Here is an 18,698-nt window from a genome sequence, read left to right on the forward strand (position 1 = left end):
AGCTACTTCTGCTAGAAACTATAGGAAGTCATAAGCTATATTTACCCTGAGGATATGACTCCTGCTAGGAACAATAATGAATTGAGAGACCTTCCAAGGGCTTTGTAGGGCATCCCAGATGTTTCCTTCAGGCACTTACAGATTCTGAGTTGGTTTAATGTTTCCTCACCTGTGCAGGGAGCTCTCAGCATCTGTCTTTCCTCTGAACCCTGGAGGTCTGGGACCCATGGTTCTTCCGCTTGTTCCAGTTGGGAGATTATATCCAGTTTGGAAACTGGAAACCCTGCTCATATGAAAGAAAATAAATGATTTCAGGTGATTTCATTAGACTTGGTCATAAAAAACATTGTATTAATTTAATTTCAGTACTTAGTGTGACCTGGTGTGCCTGGAGCAGTCCTCACTGAAAATGCCAAGGTCAGGGCAGGCTGAAAAAGGGAGAGCAGATGCTCCCCAAACTAGTGGTTAACACTGAAGTTAAACTCACTGACCAGTCACAAACTGGGCTTCTGATTCCCCACACTGGTTATCAAGAAGCTGAAAAAAGAAATCACACAGCCCCCTTTATTGAATTCCAGTTCTCTGATGCCCAATCAGCACCCATGTCCAGTACAGTGAGAGGTTATTTAAAAACTCTGCTCACAAAGTGTTCTTCTGACCCCAGAGTCAGCCATGTTACTGGGTCACTATAGGTTTGGACCTTACCCAAAATACCTTGCTGCCAGCCAATCCTTTTGTGACGTTATTGACAGAACCTGTAACCATGGAAATCACTGTTGCAACTACTGTTATATATTTGCAGCAAAAATTGTACAAAGGCTGGTGTTTGAGGTGTCTAGGACTAGGTTATGGCTTGCTGGTTATGATTATGCTAGCTGTATGTGGGTATCATTTTTATAGTTGAAGTTATGAATATTGGCTCTATACTGTCTGTGTTGCAAAATTATGCTATGCTTCTGGGTGACATCCCACACAAGTTGGTATCAGCTCTGCCTAGCCTGCTTGATAAACCAAGAACTTTGCCATTACTGTATGGAATTGATTCCATTTAAACAATTCTAGCTCTTTTTCCTTTTATGAATAAACATTTAGGTTTCAGATTCTAAAGGATTGGCAACAGCGTGATTTGTGGGTAAGATCTGATTTGTATATTGACCTTTGTCTGGGACTTGGTCCTTTGGGATCGGGAGAACTTTTTTCTTTTACTGGGGTATTGGTTTTCATAACCATTGTCCCACATAACGAGTGGTACTGGCGGTGATACTGGGAAACTTGAGTGTCTAAGGGAATTGCTCGTGTAACTTGTGGTTAGCCAGTGTGGTAAAACCGAAGTCCTCTCTGTCTGGCTGGTTTGGTTTGCATTAGAGATGGAAAAACCCCAGCCTTGGGCTGTAACCGCCTCGCTTGAAGCAATTTGTCCTAAATTGACACTCTCAGTTGGGTCCCACCAGAACCACCATTGTTACACCTTTAGCATCAAAACTAAAGGTTTATTATAAAAGAAAAATAGAAAGAAAAAGGGAGTTGTTAAATGGGAAAGCAGTCATATACATTCCAAAATCTATATATTGGGTTCTTAGCAGTATTGGTGAGTTGCTGGCTTGAAAGTCCATCTGGAACCCATCCAGTTTGGATGGGTCATTCAGTCCTTTGTTCAAGGCTTCAGTTTATAGAGAAGTTGCTCCAGAGGTAGGAAGAGGGATTGAAGACAAAATGGAGATGATGCAGCTGCCCTTTATATTCCTTTTGCCATGTGGCTTGTACTTCCTGTATCCTATACATAAGCTTCACAGCACAGGGCATGGAAAAGCCTTGGAGTTCTCAGTACATAGGCATACCCCTGAATGTCTTGCTGACTCAATAGGTGTATGCCCTTGATCATGAGAGGGCAAACTACAGCCCACGGGCCATATCTGGCCCGCAGGACGGTCCTGCCCAGCCCCTGAGCTCCTGGCCAGGGAGGCTAGCTCCCCCTCTTACTGTTCCCCCTTCCCTGCAGCCATGCCACTGTGCAAGTAGTGCTCGGGGGGGGGTGCTGCGCTCCTGCCGGGCAGCATGTCTGTCTCCACATGGGCCACATGGCTGCCAAACATGCTGCTCTGAGCAGCATGGTAAGAGGGCCGGGGGTTTGGACAAGGGGCAGGGAGTCCCAGGGGGCAGTCAGGGGACAGGGGGTGGTTGGATGGGGCTGAGGTTCTGGGTGTGTGTGTCAGGGGACAGGGAACATGGGTGTTGGATAGGCGTGGTAGTCCCGGGGGTCTGTCAGGGGCTGGGTGGGTCAATAGGGGTTGGGGCAGTCAGGGGACAGGGAGCATGGGGGGGTGGGTAGGGGGTGGGAATTCGGAGGGCAGTTAGGGTGGGTGGTCTCGGGAGGGGGCGGTCAGGGGACAAGGAGCAGGGGGGGTGGGAATTCGGAGGGGGCAGGGCCAAGCTGTTTGGGGAGCCTTGACTACCTGGCCCTCCATACAGTTTTGTAACCCCATGTGGCCCTTGGGCCAAAAAGTTTGCCCACCCCTGCCCTTGATCCTTTCCATGGGCTCATTGTACCGCTGATGACCGTGAATGGACCATCGAACAGCCTAGGCAGTGCTGATGCCAATATGTCTGGGGGTGTCATCCAGAAACACTGCACAAGTCTGGAAATACAGATATACTCTAAATATCTATAACTCACACTACAAAGGAGATATAAAGATAGAAACAAAATTATCATACTTGGAAAATCATTTTACATGCCATATCTAGGACGATTCATTGCAATTTTATCACATTATATTATTATTATTTTATTATTAATACCAAAGTGCCTCATTTCCATACAGTGTCACGCTTCGTAAACCAGTGAATTCCCAGGACCAGCTCCCCATGTCCTTGAAGATGCAAAACACTCTGCTTATGAGGGATTGAAATATCCACATATCTGCTGGGACCGGACACAGACACTGTGTCAGTCTGTACCCCTATGTTGACTCTTCAAGAAAATTATGACCAATTTTGTACATAGTATAGCTTCTGAGGTATCATTTGAAAACACATAATCTACTGAATATTATCCTCCTGTTAAAATACGTGTAGCAACACTGTATGTAAAGTTATGAGATTTTACTGTATTATATTACTGAAAAAGTTACAATTTTGGGAAACCCCCCCAGACCACTTCCTCAGAGACAGCAAGGCAAACAGCTGGTCAAATAGCCATTCTCTGGAGGGGGAAGGTGTGAGGAAGACATTTACATTCCTTCATAGGGACCACTGGAAGCTCATATCTACAACAGACAGCCTGTCACCATGATTCAGCTGAGAACTGAAGTTGTTTCTAGTACAAAGGACTGAACTATTAAAAGAGGTGAGGAAAATGCTTGACAATCTCTCTCTCTCTCCCACCTTTCCCTCTGCTCATGACAACTCCTGAAGAACTGAACTTGGGCGGCAGGGACAGGTTAGGGGGAGTCCTGGCTGAAACAAAAGCCAGCCTGTCTCAGCGAATGGTGAAAGAAACATTTGCTTTGAATCCGTTTTAGTTTGTCAAGTTAAACATTGGTTTGTGTTTTAGCTTGCATTTATTTTGTAAACAATTCTGACTTTAATGCCTCATTACCCATAGTCACTTAACTACCAAAAAAATAAAATAAAAGATTTTAACAATCTTGTTTAATCCAAACACACTGGTTAGATAGAACAATAAAAGTGTGTTGGAAACTCCATTTAGGATAACAAGGCTGGTGCATGTCATTTTCCACTGATTAAATGACAGACTTCATATAAGCTTGCGTTGTTCAGTAATGTGCTGGACAGGGCAAGATGCACATTTCTGGGGGAAGACTGGGAGCAGAGAATTTTCTGGGGCTCTCCGGTGGTGTACTGTAATTTTTTATAGACTTTAAGGTCAGAAGGGACCATTATGATCATCTAGTCTGACCACCTGCACAATGCAGGCCACAGAATCTCACCCACCCACTCCTGTAACAAACCCCTAACCTATGTCTGAGTTATTGAAGTCCTCAGATCGTGGTTTGAAGACATCAAGCTGCAGAGAATCCTCCAACAAGTGACCCGTGCCCCATGCTGCAGAGGAAGGTGAAAAACCTCCAGGGCCTCTGCCAATCTGCCCTGGAGAAAAATTCCTTCCCGACCCCAAATATGGCGATCAGTTAAACCCTGAGCATGTGGGCAAGACTCACCAGCCAGCACCCAGGAAAGAATTATCTGTAGTAACTCAGATCCCACCGCATCTAACATCCCTTCACAGACCACTGGGCATACTTACCTGCTGATAATCAAAGATCAATTGCCAAAATTAGGCTATCCCATCATACCATCCCCTCCATAAACTTATCAAGCTTAGTCTTGAAGCCAGATATGTCTTTTACCCCCACTACTCCCCTTGGAAGGCTGTTCCAGAACTTCACTCCTCTGATGGTTAGAAACCTTCGTCTAATTTCAAGTCAAAGGCCTGGTCTACACTACGACTTTAATTCGGATTTATCAGCTTTAATTCGAATTTACCCTGTAACCGTCCACACAACGACGCTATTTATTTCGATGTAAAGGGCCCTTTAAATCGATTTCTGTACTCCACCCCGACGAGCGGAGTAGCGCCAAAATCGATTTTAACATTTCGAATTAGGGATAGTGTGGCCGCAATTCGATGGTATTGGCCTCCGGGAGCTATCCCACAGTGCATCATTGTGACCGCTCTGGACAGCAATCTAAACTCGGATGCACTGGCCAGGTAGACAGGAAAAGCCCCGCGAACATTTGAATTTCATTTCCTGTTTGCCCAGCGTGGAGAGCACAGGTGACCACAGATAACTCATCAGCACAGGTAACCATGCAGGCTGATAATCGAAAAAGAGCACCAGCATGGACCGTGAGGGAGGTACTGGATCTGATCGCTGTATGGGGAGAGGATTCAGTGCTTGCAGAACTTCGTTCTAAAAGACGAAATGCCAAAACTTTTGAAAAAATCTCCAAGGGCATGATGGAGAGAGGCCACAATAGGGACTCTAAGCAGTGCCGCGTGAAAGTCAAGGAGCTCAGACAAGCCTATCAAAAAACAAAGGAGGCAAACGGTCGCTCCGGGTCAGAGCCGCGGACATGCCGCTTCTACGCCGAGCTGCATGCAATTCTAGGGGGGGCTGCCACCACTACCCCACCTGTGATCGTGGATTCCGGGTCGGGGATAGTCTCATCAGCGACGCCTGAGGATTCTGCCGATGGGGGAGAGGAGGAGGATGAGGATGAGGATGAGCTTGCAGAGAGCACACAGCACTCCGTTCTCCCCAACAGCCAGGATCTTTTTCTCACCCTGACTGAAGTACCCTCCCAAGCCAGTACCCAAGACTCTGACCCCATGGAAGGGACCTCAGGTGAGTTTACCTTTTAAAATATAAAACTTGTTTTAAAAGCAAACGGTTTTTAATGATTACTTTGCCCTGAGGACTTGGGATGCATTCGCGGTCAGTTCAGCTACTGGAAAAGTCTGTTAACGTGTCTGGGGATGGAGCGGAAATCCTCCAGGGACATCTCCATGAAGCTCTCCTGGAGGTACTCTGAAAGCCTTGCCACAAGGTTTCTGGGCAGTGCATCCTTATTCCCTCCTCCATGGTAGGACACTTGACCACGCCATGCTTGCAGCAAGTAATCTGGTATCATTGCCTGACAAAGCCTGGCAGCGTATGGTCCCGGTGTTTGCTGGCATTCAAGCAACATCCGTTCTTTATCTTTTTGTGTAATCCTCAGGAGAGTGATATCACTCCTGGTAACCTGGTTGAAATACGGGAACTTAATTAAGGGGACAGAGGTGGCCGTTCCTACTGGGCTTTTGCCTGTGGCGGAAAATAAATCCTTCCCTGCAGTTAGCCAAGCGCAGATGGGAAATTGGCCCTGAGTTTTTCGCGTTTGGCTAGCAGGGATCTTCCCTGTTACCAGCCACGCGGTGGGGGGGAGGGGTACAGCGATCATCCCAGAGAATTCATGGCGAGAGGGGGGGTGGTTAGTTTGTTTTCTGCTGCTGCTGCTGAATGTTAACAGAAAAACCGCAGCACTCTACAGGCTATGCCTGGTATGTGGGAAAGGAGGGCGCAGAAGCTGTAAAACAATGGCTTACCATGGCCGCATACAAGCCGAATTCTGTTGCCCAGACCTGTGATCTCTAGCAGCAAAGCCACAGGCACTCAGCATTAAGAGGCAAAATGCGACCTTGCACAGAAATCACATGTGCTATGTAATGTGAATAGTGTTGGTCACCGTGAAAGAGTATAAGCATTGTTCTGCAAAATGTAGCTTTTTAAACAATTCTCTCTTTTTTCCCCTCCCTACAGCAGCTGCAAATTCCTCAAGCCTCCCTCCTCCATCCCGAAGGTTATCACAGATAAGGCGTCGTAAGAAGAGAACGCGAGATGAGATGTTTTCTGAAATTATGGAATCCAGCCGCAGTGACAGAGCTCATCTGAATGAGTGGAAGGAAACAGTTTCAAAGTATAGGAAAGAAGCCAGTGAACGTGAGGACAGGAGGGACCAACGTGAGGACAGGAGGGATCAACGTGAGGACAGGAGGGACGCTCGAGATGAGAGGTGGCGGCAGGAAGACCAGAGGAGGCAGGATGCAACGCTGGGGCTGCTGCGTGAGCAAACAGACATGCTCCGGCGTCTGGTGGAGCTTCAGGAACGGCTGTGGAAAACAGACTGCCGCTTCAGCCCCTGTTCCACCCTCCCCATGTTCCGTATCCTCCTCACCCAGACGTGTAAGAACACGGGGGGGGGGGGGGGGGGAGGCTCCGTACACCTTCCCATTCCACCCCAGTAGACAGCCCACGCAAAAGGCTGTCATTTTTTTAACCTTTTCTTTGTGGCTTTTTCCTTCCCAGCAATCCTCCTCCCAAATACCACCCGGGTTCCCTCCCTCTTTTTCTAATCTATTAATAAGGAATAAATGATTTTTAAATGATAGTGACTTTATTTGGTTTGAAAGAAAGCTGAGGGAAGGGGGAGGGTGGGTTCCTTACAGAAAATCAGTCAATAAAGGGGGCGGGTTTTCATGAAGGAGAAACAAACAGATATTTCACACTGTAGCCTGGCCAGTCATGAAACTGGTTTTTAAAGCTTCTCTGATGCACAGCGCTTCCTGGTGTGCTCTTCTAATCGCGCTGGTGTCTGGCTGCGCGTAATCAGCAGCCAGGCGATTTGCCTCAGCCTCCCACCCCGCCATAAAGGTCTCCCCCTTACTTTCACAGAGACTGTGGATCACACATCAAGCAGAAATAACAATGGGGAGATTTCTTTGGCTGAGGTCAGAGCGAGTCAATAATGATCGCCAGCGACCTTTTAAACGGCCAAATGCACATTCTACCACCATTCTGCACTTGCTTAGCCTGTAGTTAAACAGCTCCTGACTCCTGTCCAGGCTGCCTGTGTACGGCTTCATGAGCCATGGCATTAAGGGGTAGGCGGGGTCCCCAAGAATAACTATTGGCATTTCAACATCCCCAACGGTTATTTTCTGGTCCGGAAAGTAAGTCCCTTGCTGCAGCCCTTTAAACAGAGTAGTGTTCCTGAAAACGCGAGCGTCATGAACCCTTCCCGCCCAGCCCGCGTTGATGTTAGTGAAACGTCCCTTGTGATCCACAAGTGCTTGCAGCACCATTGAAAAGGACCCCTTGCGGTTTATGTACTCAGTGGCTTGGTGCTCTGGTGCCAAGATAGGGATATGGGTTCCGTCTATCGCCCCACCACAGTTAGGGAATCCCATTGCAGCAAAACCATCCACTATAGCCTGCACATTTCCCAGAGTCACTAACTTTCGTAGCAGCACCTGAGTGATTGCTTTGGCTACTTGCATCACAGCAGCCCCCACAGTAGATTTGCCCACTCCAAATTGATTCCCGACTGACCGGTAGCTGTCTGGCCTTGCAAGCTTCCACAGGGCTATCGCCACGCGCTTCTCAACTGTGAGGGCTGCTCTCATCTTGGTATTCTGGCGTTTCAGGGCAGGGGACAGCAAGTCACAAAGTTCCATGAAAGTGCCCTTACGCATGCGAAAGTTCCGCAGCCACTGGGAATCGTCCCAGACCTGCAACACTATGTGGTCCCACCAGTCTGTGCTTGTTTCCCTTGCCCAGAATCGGCGTTCCATGGATAGAATCTGCCCCATTAACAACATGATCTCCAAAGCACCGGGGCCCGTGGTTTCACAGAATTCTGTATCCGTGTCCATGTCCATGTCAATGTCCTCATCATGCTTGTCGCTGCTCTGCCGCCGCCGCCGCCTCCTCGCCTCATTTTTCTGGTCCTGGCTGAGCATAAACTCCACGAGAACGCGCGAGGTGTTTACAATGTTCATGACTGCTGTCTTGAGCTCAGCGGGCTCCATGCTTGCCGTGGTATGGAGTCTGCAGTGTTCACCCACCCAGGAAAAAAGGCGCGAAAATGGTTGTCTGCCGTCCGTTGCTTTCATGCAGGGAGGGAGGAGGGAGGGAGGAGGTGAGGCTGTACCCAGAACCACCTGCGACGATGTTTTTTGTCCCATCAGGCACTGGGATCTTAACCCACAATCCCAATGGGCGCGGGAGACTGCGGGAACTATGGGATAGCTACCCACAGTGCAACGGTGCAGAAATCGACGCTAGCCCCGGTACTTGGACGCACACCACCGAATTAATGTGCTTAGTGTGGCCGCATACATTTCGACTTTATACAACCTGTTTTTCAAATCCGAATTATATAAATTCGGATTAATCCCGTAGTGTAGACATACCCTAAACTTCCTAGTGTCCAGTTTATATCCATTTGTTCTTGTGTCCACATTGGTACTAAGCTGAAATAATTCCTCTCCCTCCCTAATATTTATCCCTCTGATATATTTATAAAGAGCAATCATATCCCCCCTCAACCTTCTTTTGGTTAGGCTAAACAAGCCAAGCTCTTTGAGTCTCCTTTCATAAGACAGGTTTTCGATTCCTCGGATCATCCTAGTAGCCCTTCTCTGTACCTGTTCCAGTTTGAATTCATCCTTCTTAAACATGGGAGACCAGAACTGCACACAATATTCCAGATGAGGTCTCACCGGTGCCTTGTATAATGGTACTAACACCTCCTTATCTTTGCTGGAAATACCTTGCCTGATGCATCCCAAGACCGCATTAGCTTTTTTCACGGCCATATCATATTGGCGGTTCATACTCATCCTGTGATCAACCAATACTCTGAGGTCCTTCTCCTCCTCTGTTACTTCCAACTGATGTGTCCCCAATTTATAACCAAAATTCTTGTTATTAATCCCTAAATACATGACTTTGACTTTTCACTATTAAATTTCATCCTAGTACTATTACTCCAGTTTACAAGGTCATCCAGATCTTCCTGTATGATATCCCGGTCCTTCTCTGCATTGGCAATACCTCCTAGCTTTGTGTCATCCACAAACTTTATTAGCACATTCCCGCTGTTTGTGCCAAGGTCAGTAATAAAAAGATTAAATAAGATTGGTCCCAAAACCGATCCCTGAGGAACTCCACTAGTAACCTCCTTCCAGCCTGAAAGTTCACCTTTCAGTACGACCTGTTGTAGTCTCCCCTTTAACCAGTTCCTTATCCACCTTTCAATTTTCATATTGATCCCCATCTTTTCCAATTTAACTAATAATTCCCCATGTGGAACCGCATCAAATGCCTTACTGAAATCGAGGTAAATTAGATCCACTGCATTTCCTTCGTCTAAAAAATCTGTTACCTTCTCAAAGAAGGAGATTAGGTTGGTTTGGCATAGTAAAACCATGTTGTATTTTGTCCCAATTACCATTGACCTCAATGTCCTTAACCACTTTCTTCTTCAAATTTTTTTCCCCCAAGTCCTTACGTACTACAGATGTCAAACTAACAGGCCTATAAGAACATAAGAAAGGCCGTACCGGGTCAGACCAAAGGTCCATCTAGCCCAGTATCCTGTCTACCAACAGTGGCCAATGCCAGGTGCCCCAGAGGGAGTGAACTTAACAGGCAATGATCAAGTGATCTCTCTCCTGCTATCCATCTCCATCCTCTGATAGAGGGAGGCTAGGGACACCATTCCTTACCCGCCCTAGCTAGTAGCCATTAATGGACTTAACCACCATGAATTTATCCAGTTCTCTTTTAAACGCTGTTATAGTCCTAGCCTTCACAACCTTCTCAGGTAAGGAGTTCCACAAGTTGACTGTGCGCTGCATGAAGAAGAACTTCCTTTTATTTGTTTTAAACCTGTTGCCTATTAATTTCATTTGATGACCCCTAGTTCTTGTATTATGGGAATAAGTAAATAACTTTTCCTTATCCACTTTCTCCACATCACTCATGATTTTATATATCTCTATCATATCCCCCCTTAGTCTCCTCTTTTCCAAGCTGAAGAGTCCTAGCCTCTTTAATCTCTCCTCATATGGGACCCATTCCAAATCCTTAATCATTTTAGTTGTCCTTTTCTGAACCTTTTCTAGTGCCAGTATATCTTTTTTGAGATGAGGAGACCACATCTGTACGCAGTATTCGAGATGAGGGCGTACCATCGATTTATATAAGGGCAATAATATATTCTCACTCTTATTCTCTATCCCCTTTTTAATGATTCCTAACATCCTGTTTGCTTTTTTGACCGCCTCTTCACACTGCGTGGACATTTTCAGAGAACTATCCACGATGACTCCAAGATCTTTTTCCTGACTTGTTGTAGCTAAATTAGCCCCCGTCATATTTTATGTATAGTTGGCGTTATTTTTTCCAATGTGCATTACTTTACATAGTATAGCCTATAGTTACTCGGATCACTTTTCCCCCCTTTCTTAAAAATAGGAACAATGTTAGCAATTCTCCAGTATGGTACAACCCCTGAGTTTACTGATTCATTAAAAATTCTTGCTAATGGGTTTGCAATTTTATGTGCCAGTTCCTTTAATATTCTTGGATGAAGATTATCTAGGCCCTCCAGTTTTGTCCCATTAAGCTGTTCGAGTTTGGCTTCTACCTCGGATGTGGTAATATCTACCTCCATATCCTCATTCCCATTTGTCATCCTACCATTATCCCTAAGCTCCTCATTAGCCTCATTAAAGACTGAGGCAAAGTATTTGTTTAGATATTGGGCCATGCCTAGATTATCCTTAACCTCCATTCCATCCTCAGTGTTTAGCAGTCCCACTTCTTCTTTCATTGTTTTCTTCTTATTTATATAGCTATAGAACCTTTTACCATTGGTTTTAATTCCCTTTGCAAGGTCCAACTCTATATGGCTTTTTGCCTTTCTCACTTTATCCCTACATGTTCTGACCTCAATAACGTGGCTTTCCTTGCTAATCCCTCCAATCTTCCACTCCTTCCAGGTTTTCTGCTTTTTCTTAATCACCTCTCTGAGATGCTTGCTCATCCAGCTTGGTCTACAACTCCTGCATAGATTTTTTCCCCCTTTCTTGGGATGCAGGCTTCTGATAGTTTCTGCAACTTCGACTTGAAGTAATTCCAGGCCTCCTCTGGCTTTAGATCCACAAGTTCTTCAGTCCAATCCACTTCCCTAACTAATTTCCTTAATTCTTTAAAGTTAGCCCTTTTGAAATCAAAAACCCTAGTCCCAGATCTATTTTTGTTTATCCTTCCATTTAGTTTGAACTGAATTAGCTCATGATCACTCGAACCAAGGTTGTCCCCTACAACCATTTCTTCTACGAGGTCCTCACTACTCACCAAAACCAAATCTAAAATGGCATCCTCTCTTGTTGGTTCTTCAACTACTTGGTGAAGAAATCCATCTGCTATCACATCCAGAAAAATCTGAGCCCTATTATTATTACTAGCACTTGTCCTCCAGTCTATATCTGGGAAGTTAAAGTCTCCCATGATCACACAATTCCCATTAGTGTTTACTTCATTAAAAACATTAAAGAGGTCTCTATCCATATCCAAATCAGATCCCGGCGGTTTGTAGCACACCTCAAGCATTATCTCAGGGGAGGCTCTAGTAGCTTTCTTTCCCAATGTGATTTTTGCCCAGACAGATTCTGTCTTATCCATTCCATCACTTCTTATTTCTTTAGTTTACCTCATCATTGATATACAATGCTACTCCACCACCTTTGCCTTTATTTCTGTCTTTCCTAAACATCACATAGCCTTCAATACCTGTACTCCAGTCATGACTACTATTCCACCATGTTTCTCTTATCCCTATAATATCCGGTTTCACTTCCTGCACCAGTAGCTCTAGTTCCTCCATTTTGTTACCTAGGCTCCTCGCATTAGTGTACAAACATCTTAATTTTTGCCATTTGGCTTCTCTCACATTCTTTACCCGATTAGGCACAGACATTCTACCACCAGTATCACCTATTAGATTGATATCTACACTACCCTTCCTCCTTATGTCCATTCTCCTGCCCACGGCTGTATCCTTTCTTACTTTGTTTTCTTCCCGCTCAATGTCAAATTCTGGCATGGAGATTACCTGGCCATCTCCCAACCATCTCCCTCAAATTCCTAGTTTAAAGATCTCTTAATCAGTTGTGCCAGCCTCCATCCTAGAAGTCTATTTCCCTCCTTACTCAGGTGAAGTCCATCCCGAGAGAACAGTCCTCTGTCCATGAATGCTTCCCAGTGGCCATACATCCAAAAGCCCTCCTTATAGCACCACTGCCTGAGCCATCTGTTGATTGCCATAATCTTGTCATACCTTTGTTACCCTTCTCTAGGAACAGGCCGAATCCCACTGAAGATCACCTGAGCCTCGATTTCCTTAAGCATCTTCCCCAGTCTGGCATAGTCTCCCTTGATACGTTCCAGCGAGAATCTAGCTGTATCATTTGTTCCCACATGAAGGACAATCAACAGATCCTTTCCCACTCCCGTTAGGATCCTTTTCAGCCTCAGGTCCACATCCCGTATCTTAGGACCCGGCAGACAGCACACCCTTCTGTTCTCCAGATCAGCTCTAGTTACAGGCCTGTCTATTCTTCTCAGTAAGGAGTCCCCAATCACGTAGACCTGCTTTTTCCTGGTGACAGTTCACTCTGGCTGCAAGTCCTCTCGATTTCTTTGTCCCTTGCAATCCTCCGCAACCCATCCCATATCCTCCTGGGGCTCATATTTGGTGTGGTCTCCATTGACTCTTCCCCTCTTCCTATAGGACTAGCTGCTCTTCTCTTCTTCCTTGCCCTCTCACCTTCAGCTGATTAGCAGCACTCAATACTGTGTGGCTGGGAGCGAGTTACATGCTGGAGACTGTGTGTTATCTGCCCCGCAGTGGCTGTTCTCACAGTAAAGCAGTGTAAAAGGCAACCCAGCCTGGGGAACTGAGGGGACACATCTGTTCAACAGTCCAGATTGTACTGTGGTTAATGTCACAGACACTCAATTTCAAAGAGTCTCCTAAAACACAGAGAAAGTAAATCCATGTCCCAGAAATCAAAGTCTCCAGAGACAGGGCAAGTCTCCCTGGCACTGCTTCTTGCTGACAGGAGCTGAGACAATGAGAGAGTCCTGGGGAAGCTGGGAACAGTAAGCATGAGCTGGTGGGGTTCAGTGGAGAAAGGGAACAGGAAGGACAGGGATATTACTGAATGCAGGATCTCAGCAGTACTAGATGACAGGATAGCACATAGTGCAGCCCATTGGAAAACATAATCCCAACTATACATATAAAATGATGGGGTCTAAATTAGCTGGTTCCACTCAAGAGATGGATCTTGGAGTCACTGTGGATAGCTCCCTGAAAACATCCACTCAATGTGCAGAGGCAGTCAAAAAGCGAACAGAATGTTGGGAATCATTAAGAAAGGGATAGATAAGACAGAAAATATCAAATTGACTCTATATAAATCCATAGTATGCCCATATCTCAAATACTGCATGCAGATGTGGTCGCCCCATCTCAAAGAAGATATAATGGAATTGAAAAAGGTTTAGAAAAGGGCAAAAAAATGAGTAGGGGTATGAAAGAGCTTCTGTATGAGGAGAGATTAAAAAGACTGGGACTGTTCAGCTTGGATAAGAGACAAGCGGGGAGAGGAGAGAGGTCTATAAAATCATGACTGGTGTGGAGAAAGTAAATAAGGAAGTTATTTACTACTTCTCATAACACAAGGATTAGGAATCACCAAAAAAAAAAAAAATGTATAGGCAACAGATATAAAACAAACAAAATGAAGTGTGTCTTCACACAGTGCACAGTCAACCTGTGGAACTATTTGCCAGAGGAGGTTGTGAAGGCCAAGATTATAACAGGGTTCAAAAAAAGAACATGATAAATTCATGGAGGATAGGTTCATCAATGGCCATGAGTTAGGGTGGGCAGGGAAGACGTCTGTAGCTTCTTTTTGCTATAAACTGGCAAAGCATGACAGGTGATGGATCATTTGATGATTACCTGTTGTGTTCATTCCCTCTGGAGCGCCTGGCATTGGCCACTGTCTGAAGACAGTATACAAGGCTGGGTCGACCTTTGGACAGACCCAGTATGGCTGTTTTTATGTACTAGGGAATCGAGTGAGTCCAGTGAAATGGGATGGAGTAGGAAAAATCCCTGGGTGTGGAGAACACTGGGAAATTAGAAGCTATAATTCAGGAGCAACAGACTCTAATTAGTCTGGAAAAGCAGAATGTGAAAAATAAGAATCAGGGTCTTGTGACTTCAGGAACGAGGGACTCAAATCCAAGGAGCCTGCAGAGAAGAGAGATTGTGGCTATTTCACATGGTGATGGGGGAGCAAGACTCTCCATGTCTCAAGAAGTTTCATTACCAACCTAAGCCATTTTCACATGCTGGTGTGAAATCCAGAGCAGTGAGGAGTTGTGTCATCTGTAATCCTGGGTGAGATTCAGTGTTCTGCTGCTGGAGCTCCCTTGTCTGGATACCAACAGCCAGCATTCAAGAACACACTGAGTGTCTGTGAGATAATTAACCCTGGACCAGCAGATCTGACTCCAGGAACCTGTTTGCTACACCCCAAGCACGTTCTGGTCCGGGTGGAGTAGGCTCAGGGTTTGAGAGAAGGTCAGGGGTAGGAAGCTTCTGTTCGTTATGCTGGACCTAACCCCCCGTTTTACTTGAGCAAAGAGATATTTGACACTGTGTGACACTGCTCCTGTGCTCTGATCTCAAAGTTTTCTGCAGCAGGGGAGATGCTCTGGCAGTGTGTGTGTCACTGGCATATTGGGGTGATGCTGAAAGAGGACAGAGTAGAGGTGGTATTGTGGAGGTGGCATGAACTTTAACTCTTCATTTCCCCTTCCAAGAACCAAGGGGACAGGAATCCTTACCCAGCGAGGTCACATTCTCATAGTTCTCCTGCATGACGTCCCTGTAGAGAGTTCTCTGAGCGGGATCCAGTAGAGCCCACTCTTCCCTGGTGAAATACACAGCCACCTCCTCGAAGGTCACCGGCCCCTGAAACAGCAAGAGTCCAACACTCAGTACCTGCTTCCCCACTCACACTCCAAATCAAATGGAAGCTCTGGTAGATTGCAGTCAACAGAGTCCCACCCCCAGCCCGCTCAGAACATCCTGGAAACACCAGGGTGAAGGGACAAAGAGAGAGACCCTTGTCTCTACCAGCAGATCCATCACACACCTACTAGCCACCAACTGATACAGGAGATGGAGCCACTAGCAGGGTCCAGGGAGAGTTCCGTGGAAGGAAGCCCAACACCCTCCTCATTGTGAGAAGCTGCATTTTTTTAGCCCCATGAAGGTAGGTTATTTTCTGTTGAACAAATTAGAGCATTTCCACCTCCTAACCTCATGGGTCTGTTCCTAGAATCTAGGCCACTTATTAAACAACTCCCAGCAGATTTGCCACAACCTGTCCTCCTCCCTCTCCCACCCTGTGAATTTTCTGCCCACTCCAACCTCCAAACCAGACTGTGCAAACCTTCCCCATCTCTGGTGTATTTGGTGTCCCTCTCCTTCCTGCAGGAACCCACCAGCAATCCCCCAATAATCCCTACCTGAACTTGTTCCACTGCAGCCATTTTTCTCCCCTGTCCCATGGGAGGATGGGATGAGCTGGAGCAAAACAGGGATGTCATTCTGCAGCCTGGGAGGGTGAGAAGGGTAATTGGGAAGGTTTCAGAACAGGCTTTAGTTCATTTCACATCACGATTCCCCCAGGCCCTTTCCCTCTACATCCTAGAGTCTGCCATGCTGGGAAAATGCTTGATCTCTTTATTACAGTGTAGACCTGGCTCCTCCTGCCAGACTAAGCCCATACAGAAATTTTTAACTTCCCTTCTCCCTCCCCTCATCCCATAACAAAGTCTCTGAACACAATGCTAGAAAAGAGCTGAACCAAAGGAGTCACTGTGGGGATTCTCTTGGACACTGACCCCAAAGCAGTAGGAATATGGAGTGAGGAACTGGCTTTTCCTCTGTCTGATCCTTTTCTTGTTTACTGGAAAGTGATTCTGCCCAGGGATCATAGACCCATAGAATATCAGGGTTGGAAGGGACCTCAGGAGGTCACCTAGTCCAACCCCCTGCTCAAAACAGGGCCAGTCCCCAATTTTTTGGCCCAATTGGCCCCCTTAAGGATTGAACCCACAACCCTGGGTTTAGGAGGCCAATGCTCAAACCAGTGAGCTATAACTCCCCCCCAATGCTGCAATACATCTGTATGGGTGGATTAGAGAGCTGGAAATCTCTCCCTCAATTCATTTCTACCACTACCCCTTTCAGTCTCTCCTTCCCCTGTCCTCTCTCCCTGCCCCTCTGGCTGCAAAAGTCCCATTCCTGGGTACTTTGCTCTCCCATGGCTGGATTTTCTCCTGGCAATTGCTAATGGGAGGAGAAATGGGGGGGAGGGGCTGTTTGTGCAGAGTCACTTTCATGCCAATCCACAGCACTTTCCCTGATAAGAGGGAATTTCATATTGCTATAAAATAACTAGCTGGAAAAGGGGGACTGTTTGACTGGATTTTATATGACTGTCTAATACATTATCACTTTCTGTTTGTTCCCCCCCTCCCCCTGCCACCATGCACATGGGCAGCAGGGAGCCCTTTGAGGAGCTGCTTTAAGGGGGGGGAGCTGGAAGGCTTCCTGGATGAGGGAAGGGGCAGCAGTGGGGGATGGGCACGTGACTAGTAACTGGGGGCAACTGTGTTAATTAGGGGGCAACAAGTGGGATTGGGAAACCGGGGTCTGGGCAGTCTCCATGGGGGACACATATTCCTCCCTTCGCTACCCCGGCAGAGAACGGGCATCTCATCCCATCCCCACTCCAGGGGGGCCATGTTTCAGGGAATGACTCAGGGCAACAATTTCCCACCTAAACAAGGAGAAATCGCTGCAGCTAAAATGGGTGAGAAAATCCCCCACATCGGAGAGATTTTAAATTGACATTTGAGACTCATGGAGAGAACGGGGAAATTGGGGGAGAGGAGAGAGCTGATCATTTGAGGGGAAAGGGGGGAATCTGCCTGGATTTTACAGCCACGTGTGAGATACTGAGAGAGAAAAGTTTCAGAGTAGCAGCAGGTTGTAGATCTCGGATGATGCGCTGGAGAGGTTTTAGTTGGGGGCTGAAGGTGACAGCTAGTGGTGTTCTGTTATTTTCTTTGTTGGGCCTGTCTTGTAGGAGGTGACTTCTGGGTACTCATCTGGCTCTGTCAATCTGTTTTTTCACTTCAGCAGGTGGGTATACAAAACAGTGAAAAAACAGATTGACAGGGCTAGACGAGTACCCAGAAGTCACCTCCTACAAGACAGGCCTAACAAAGAAAATAACAGAACACCACTAGCTGTCACCTTCAGCCCCCAACTAAAACCTCTCCAGCGTATCATCAGAGATCTACAACCTATCCTGAAAGATGATCCTTTACTCTCACAGATCTTGGGAGACAGACCTGTCCTCGCTTACAGACAACCCCCAACCTAAAGCAAATAATCACCAGCAACCACACATCACTGAACAAAAACACTGACCCAGGAACCTATCCTTGTAACAGAGCCCGATGCCAACTCTGTCCACATATCTATTCAAGTGACATCATCATAGGACCTAATAACATCAGCCATACCATCAGGGGCTCGTTTACCTGCACATCTACCAATGTGATATATGCCATCATGTGCCAGCAATGCCCCACTGCCATGTACATTGGCCAAACTGGACAGTCTCTACGCAAAAGAATTAATGGACACTAATCTGACATCAGGAATCATAATACTCAAAAACCAGTGGGAGAACACTTTAACCTGTCCGGCCATTCAATGACAGACCTGCGGGTGGCTATCTTACAACAGAAAAACTTCAAAAACAGATTCCGAGAGACTGCTGAGCTGGAATTGATATGCAAACTAGATACAATCAACTCAGGATTGAACAAGGACTGGGAATAGCTAAGCCATTACAAACATTGAATCTATCTCCCCTTGTAAATATTCTCACACTTTTTTATCAAGCTGTCGGTACTGGGCTATCTTGATCATCACTTCAAAAGTTTTTTTTCTCTTAATTAATTGGCCTCTCAGAGTTGGTAAGACAACTCCCACCTGTTCATGCTCTCTGTATGTGTGTATATATATCTCCTCAATATATGTTCCACTCTATATGCATCCGAAGAAATGGGCTGTAGTCCACAAAAGCTTATGCTCTAATAAATTTGTTAGTCTCTAAGGTGCCACAAGTACTCCTGTTCTTTTTGAGAGAGAAAAGGGGAAGAACTAGAGAGAATTTGTATCGG

The 18,698-nt window shown here is 46.2% G+C and overlaps 2 protein-coding genes across 6 annotated transcripts in view; both read right to left on the bottom strand.

Moving 5' to 3' along the window:
• LOC101944793 (zinc finger protein 3-like) overlaps positions 1–18,698 on the bottom strand; it is a 439,596-nt gene that overhangs the window by 276,842 nt on the left and 144,056 nt on the right. The window lies entirely within an intron of this gene.
• LOC101944083 (zinc finger protein OZF-like) overlaps positions 1–18,698 on the bottom strand; it is a 101,723-nt gene that overhangs the window by 82,565 nt on the left and 460 nt on the right. For all 5 annotated transcript variants that reach the window (XM_065569999.1, XM_065569998.1, XM_065569997.1 and 2 more), the window contains exons 2-4: positions 15,963–16,051; positions 15,276–15,402; positions 170–283 (exon numbers count right to left, since the gene is read on the bottom strand). In XM_065569999.1, the coding sequence (XP_065426071.1) occupies positions 170–283; positions 15,276–15,402; positions 15,963–16,043 (322 nt within the window). In that variant the 5' untranslated portion in view covers positions 16,044–16,051. The remainder of the gene's footprint in view (positions 1–169; positions 284–15,275; positions 15,403–15,962; positions 16,052–18,698) is intronic.

Source organism: Chrysemys picta, chromosome 16 (assembly GCF_011386835.1).
Source record: "Chrysemys picta bellii isolate R12L10 chromosome 16, ASM1138683v2, whole genome shotgun sequence".
Lineage (NCBI taxonomy): Eukaryota > Metazoa > Chordata > Testudines > Emydidae > Chrysemys > Chrysemys picta.